Genomic DNA, 6,975 nt, shown 5'->3' on the forward strand with positions numbered 1-6,975 from the left:
TCAATCTGTCATTTACTTTCACTCTCAGCTGCCTTTAGGATCTTCCACTGTCATGTTCTGTCAGAGAGCCTTACAATGTCCCTATTCTCTCTCCTGTGGCTGTTGTATTCCCGTTCTCAATCTCATATCTTCAACTCTGCCTGTCAATGGCCATGTCAACGATTACCAGTCTGAGCGTGTCTTCTTCCAATATGTACAGTTTATTGTCTCTGTCATGAAACAACTTAGGTGGAAGCACCTGACTACTGCTCCTCCAAAAAAAAAATTCAAAACCAATAACAATTGTCTGTGCCCCCTTTGAGGAAGAGACCTTTAGAGGCTTCACATACACTTTCTGTGTTCTTCACTACCTTAATGTGTGGTTGTATGGCTGCTCCCTGGAAAGAGAGACTAACAAATGAGAAAATGGCACCATAAGACTGAACTGTAAGGAAGACTATGGGGCATTATCTTAAGTAAGGATGGATATAGAAGTGTCCAAATCATTGTGCATAATATTACTCCTTGGCAGGTGGTCCTGGCGTGTATAATGCACCAGAACATCCCACAGCACCTAACCATAAAATTTTTCATGGCTACGTCATCACTGTGATATTTTTAATTTAATGAATTGTATTATAAGCATTTTTGGAGATAGAGGGTTGTCAGAGGGGTCTCAAACCACAGGTTGCAAACTAGTGCAAAAGGGGTTGGAAGGTGCACTCTAGCTGGAAATCTGCTCTGAAGCTGAGGTCAGATTGTTTTGATAGGCAACGCCTACTCCAGAGTCTGTCTCCTTCATGATTTGTCCTAGGCAAGTGTTCCTTGAACAGTTTCTGTTGCCTCTGGTTCCTGCCTGTTAGCAGATTATATCAGTTCCAATCTCCTAGTTGGTGTGAGAAATGAGCATCCTTTCTTAAAGGAGACAGGCATAATTTTTTAGTATAAATTTCCCTCACCTTCCCTCCATTGCCCTTTCTCAGAGATTAACATTGGATGACACGAGACTGTGTGCAAATGTAGTTCTGGCTAATTTCTTGCTGAGAAGATATGATGGTTCCAGGTATTGACCAGAAAGAAGGGAGCCCTTGTTTGGAAAGCAGACTCTTCATGCCAGTCAAGAAGGCTGCATTAGGACACACTTGTCTGTGTAAATATAGGATCTGGAACAGCCAGTTGATAACTGTGTTGTCCTGGTGAGTTACCATCTTTTATAGAGTGAATCTATGAAAACAATTACAACCCCAAGTGATCATGTGATTTAAGAAAAATCATAAAAGCCACATTGTGATAGTTTTGAGCTTTCTACTTATGAGAGGAGGAATACAGGCAAGAAACACCCCAAACCCCTCTGCAGGCATTAGAGTAACCATAAGTGAGGGTAATGAATTCCTTGCAGCTTTTCTCTATGGCAGCTTCTGTGTGCTGACCACAGGCAGGTATATCCTCAGGCGGGTGAATCCCAGCTGCAAAGGACTATTCAAGCAGTGTTCCAATTAGTGCTCTCTGTTTTCAAATGACTGTGGTTTTAGTCCCAATTGCTGAATTTTTTTGTATTATAAACCTGTGTAAGTGTCCTGATCATTTCCTGTGCCACAACCTGAAGGCAATCCTGCTTTGTAATGTCCTCCACAAGACAAATTATTCTACAAATTTAAGTTCAGTCATATTCAGGTTTTCGGGACACAGGTACAATGCAGCCAGCTTTGTGCCAGCACAGAACATGAATGAAAACCGGCCCCTTTCACCTTTGTTCAATCTCATGGTTGGTGGGTTGTGTTGGTGTGATGCTCTTTGAACACTCATGAGCAGCTTCCAACTCTCCACATCCTTCTAGAATTGCACACTCCCCATGGAATGGCCAATTAAACTCATTTTTAGAACATCTGATTGCATTTCTAAGGCATAGGTCCAAATATTTCCACATTACCCAAGTACTGATTCCAAAAGTTTAATAAGTTCATGGTTAGGTTAATAACATTAACTTGAACAATTCTATTTCACGGACCACTATTCTACATTACTTACCTGTCTCATTGTTATGAAAGTATCTGACATGTTGAAAGAAAGGAAAGAGTGGATATTTGAACATTATTTTCTTACAGTTTGAGGGCACTGTAACAGCAGAGAGTGTATAGTGTAGGAATTATAATGCTTCCGTTCACTCTCTGCCTGTCACCAGGGAACAGAGAGCTATGGATGTTTCTCATCTTCTAGACGTCTTCTTTTTTATACAGTCTGAGTCCACTGCTCATGGAATGATGCCACCCATATTTATCATAAATCATCCACCTCACTTATCCTAGCCTAAATAATCTCACATACATGTTTAGAAGTCTTTTTGTTCTATGATTCTGTATCCTGTCATCAGCCACACATTGCTCAAAATCAAAACAGTTCCTGACATCTGATCTTGCTTTTGTGCTCAGGTGAATCTGGGTATATTGAGTTTATAATAGTTACTTTCTGTCAGGAACACTCATATCTCTTTTACTTTCAATCCCAGTGGCTTTCAGTTTAAAATTCCTTGTCACAGATCTATAGTTGTGACTCTACCATCTTCACACATCACTCTACTTTCTGTCCTGTATGATTTTAATTTCCAGCACACACATAATTTGTCCACTCGAATTAATGAAATTTATATACCCCTAAATGTCTACTGCTTACCAAGTTCCCTATAACATCACCACAAGCCATGCAACAAAGGTTCCTGTAGAACTAGGACACACAAACACAACAAATTAATGTAATAAAAATGATATATTTGGACCATAAATTGTCAAGAAGAGGATTAGGAATGGTTAATATTGAATATTGAGTGAACAGGATCTAAAATCAAGAAATTCAGAAGCCCATGGTAATGTCTCAAAGAGGTTAAGATGAGGTTAATTGGGATGGAAAGTACAATCTGAAATTGAGTAGCATCATTCCTTGGAATGAGGTTCCTGGCTGCATAACATGCAGAGAGCTAGTTGAGCATCTGCAGTGCTCTAACTACTCTCCCTGCTCTCTAAATACTAATGCAATGTAGCAAGAAAGCAACTTGGGACTCTTGGCCCCATGATCTCTCAGTCATGATGTGTATTTCCTCAAATTAAGAGCCAATATAAACTTTTCTTCCTTCACTTGCTCATTTTATGTATTTTGTTAGAGAAATGAATCAGGTATGTGATATGGTGGGTGATGGTAATTGAGATGGAAGATCTAGGTCAGTTGTTATCAAACTTTCTAATGCTGTGACACTCTAATACACTTCCCCATGTTGGAATGACTCCCAAACATAAAATTATTTTCATTACTACTTCACTACTGCAATTTTCTATTGTTATTAATCATAATATAAATATCTGTGTTTTCCAATGGTCTTAAGCAATCCCGGTGAAAGGGTCATTCATCTCTGAAAAGTTGCCCCAAACCACTGGTTGAGAACCACTGATCTAGATCCACTGAGAGAAAGTATTCACACAGTATAATACACACTCAGAAAGCTGACCTGATAAAGAATAGGGACTTATGTTCCCAGGAAGACAACTAGGATTTTTTCAGGTCCAGAAGAATGGCTGAGTGATTAGAATGGCCCTATGCTACCCAACACATGAACCATTACTGCACACTAGAAATGCCTGGAGATTTGTGGCATTTATTCACAACTGGGTAAATAGGAGATGGCTACTGCCTTCTAATAGAGACAGACAAGAGATGACACTAGCATATTCAGTGAAAAACATTGCCTTCTTTCTCCAAGAGAGCATCCCACTCTCCCAGCAGTGCCAAGGCTAAAACATCCTGCTCTACGTGTCAGATATATGAATACTTAAGTGTCTCCACACAAGAATGTGGTTTCTTTTTTTATGTTGTGGTGTCTGTTTACTTGCAAACCATATTTCTCATGGGACTCACTAGGTTTACTTAGGAAACATGCCTTTATACTGTACTGTTTCTTGCTATTGCTTGTTGCCTCTGTCGAATGAGATCATGACCTACAGTTTAGTATGTGAAAACATTTAAAGAATGGAATACGTTTGACAGCAAGGAAGGAATAAAATTTAGACACACTCCCAGAAATCAAGTTGATATTTTATATAGAATGAATTGGTGATTACACAGTACTGTGTACAAATGGGCAATTTCTTCAAGGTGCCAGAGCCCTCACTTCAGACCTTTTGCTCAACCAGGTCGGAATCACACTGAGCCTTCACCTGACTCTGTTCTGTCAAAGAGATGATCTCACAGAGAAACAAAATCACGCCAAAGAGTGACATCGTGGCTGTCAGAACACCCATTGGCAACACAGTTGTGCTGTGTTTCTTTATAATGTCCTCCTTTTTAACAGGAAAGTCAGGTGAAAAGTCAAGTGTGGTTTGCCCATAGATGTCAACCAGGTGGTTCAAGGTCACAGTAACAAGCGTGAAAAGGCTGCTCACAGCCAAAGTTATGGCAGACATCTTGTAGCAAAACAGCTGGATCTCAATGAAGGGGTCTTCCATACAGCTGATCTTAATGGCCACTGAAGTGAAAATCACAACTAGGATTTTCATCAAAATGGCCCACGCTATCAGGAGTTGTAAATACTGAAATTCCGATGACTTGTTCCAGGTTGAATTGATAGGGGTGTGAACCAACATCCTGGTCATAGACCCAGAGATGTTAAATTCCTGAGTGTAATAAGCTTTCCAGAGTCCAATTGACACAAATTGCACAACCTTGTTGTTAAACTCCCACAGGCGCCAGCATTGGCTGTTTGCAAGGATGATTTCGAACACCAAAGCTGCTGTACTGCAAATCAGGCCAGTAAACTTGAAGATGTACTCCTTCATTTTGGCAAATCTGAAGAAGGCATCAAAGAAGAATAGAGTCAGTGAGACTACAAGGGAAGGCAGGAAAACAGAGGGAGTCATGGCTTAGACAGCACTGAGCTCTCATACGTTGTCCTTGTTGTCACATAGAGATGTTTCAGTGGTCTATGTATAGATTATTATTCTTCACAGAGTAGATAATAGTATTTGTTGACTAGGAATTTCAGTGCATAGAATTGACAATGAGAAGAGAGTTTGCAATATCATATGTAATGACATGCATATTTTACCTGTATTTGCAATTTGTAAATATTTTAATACTATAACAGAGGAAAAAGCAGAGGAATGTTCAAATTAATTGTCATTTCTAAAATATAGTACTATAACATTTCATGACTGTTACAAACTGAAATCATCTATGAAAGAAAATGAAAATAATTCACATAGTAAACTCATTTATGTAAAAATAATAACACACTTCACATAAATTTTTGTATACATATATGTGTATACAAATTAATCTGTAGATAATGATGCACCTCTTAAATGATAGTGTACAATGCTATTCCTCCTTGTGAATTTTACAAAAATGTACCCTTCTCTAAAGAAGGCTATACATATTTTATAATTGAAACAGGAAGAGTATGCCCATCAACGTCTATGTATAATATAGCCGGGATAGAGCTCAGTGGTTAAGTGATTATCTAACACGCACAAAACCCTGAATTTTTCTTTAGTATCTGTAAACCAAAATCTATGTGTAAAATTGTCCAGAGAGTGAGTCAGAGGAATAGGGGAAATGGATAATTAACACATAAAATCATATAAATCCATAGAAGTGGATATTTCCAATTGTAGCCATCTCTTACTTAAAATTTCATCTTTAGATAATTAGCTTCATTTCTATGAAACAAAAAGAATCCTGACATATTTGTTTGTGAGCAAATATCTTCTTTCACAGAAAATTTACACTCTGTATTGTAACTTTGAACTAACTTCTTTGCACCTTTTCTCAATTCCAATCTTAGGATGAAGGAAGGAGGTGAGTCAGTGAGACTACATTACTCACTTTTTACTCACTAGGCATGCGGATAACGTCACTGCTTACTGTGCATGCAGAAGGTTAAAGGGGCCTACACACTGGATCTCCTTGCCAGGAAACCTTCCCTAAACAGCTACCCCTGCTCTAAAGTCTCTGTAGAATGGGCTTCCTTACTGAGTGAAGGCAGTAGCTGTTCTACCAGGGAGGTTTCATCAGCAAGATGTGTTCACAATTCATGGTGGCTTGGTTAACACCCTGCACAAATCATCATCCATTCCAAGACAGGCCGGAGGAAATGGACTACAAGAACAGTGTGCATTGAAGTAGTACTGAAAACACAATGAAGATTGCTGTTGTTCCAGAAAAAAATATGAGCTAGCTTGCTAGTATCTGTTTCTTCCTGTATTTGAAGCACGTGGAGTAGATGTGTGTGATTCATAAGACCATATTTGAAAGTTCCCATATATAACATAAAGATTTTATACCTTTGTGTATTATGGATAAGAAGATTCATTTAGAAGGTGGCAGGATCACAGACGTTCTTCCCAGGAACAGTAAATGCCCATATCTCCATTCAGAAGAAGAGTGGAAAAACCTTCAAAAAAGAAATTCTATTAGACAGACATTTCCACTCAGAGCAGTGTCTCTCCAACTCATTGATTCCACAATCCTTTCCATTCACTCTTGTCCTTGGCTTAAGAAGAACCTCATTTAATCACTTCAGGAATACTCATACATCTGACTCTCTAAGGACATCCATCTAGTCATTTTCCCCATTGTGTAGGTAAGGAAACAACAGAGAGAGGTTAATTCATAAACACAACATCAGGGACCTACACAATTAAAACCTTCAGGGCAGCTCAATGATTATCTGCAGTCCCACGTGGGGCTTATAGACATGATATTCAGCAGCGTTGACATACACTTACCCACATGTCAATGGCCCTTTCTGGCATTCTTTGTCCTGTGAAATTGAATGTGATTAATAAAAACACCCGGGAATATAAAAAACTTGCCTCTTTTTCCCTTGTAGAAAGACCAAATGTTAGTGACTGCCAATAGACAGAGTATTAACTCACTTTAAAAATTCTTGTTTCCATGGCTACTAAGGCTGAATGGTGGATTATGAGCAAAGAACACAACTTCCTAGCCATA

At 38.9% G+C, this 6,975-nt stretch overlaps 1 protein-coding gene across 1 annotated transcript; it reads right to left on the minus strand.

The window, feature by feature from the left end:
• Positions 1–4,136: 4,136 nt before the first annotated feature.
• Positions 4,137–6,334, minus strand: LOC128113784 (uncharacterized). Its single transcript, XM_052743704.1, has 2 exons — positions 6,306–6,334; positions 4,137–4,809 (listed from the first exon to the last, which is right to left on the minus strand). The coding sequence occupies exons 1-2, from the start codon at positions 6,332–6,334 to the stop codon at positions 4,137–4,139; spliced, it is 702 nt and encodes a 233-aa protein (XP_052599664.1).
• Positions 6,335–6,975: the final 641 nt, after the last annotated feature.

This window comes from Peromyscus californicus, unplaced genomic scaffold (genome assembly GCF_007827085.1).
Source record: "Peromyscus californicus insignis strain IS unplaced genomic scaffold, ASM782708v3 Scaffold_10__1_contigs__length_136768540, whole genome shotgun sequence".
NCBI classification, from domain to species: Eukaryota; Metazoa; Chordata; class Mammalia; order Rodentia; family Cricetidae; genus Peromyscus; species Peromyscus californicus.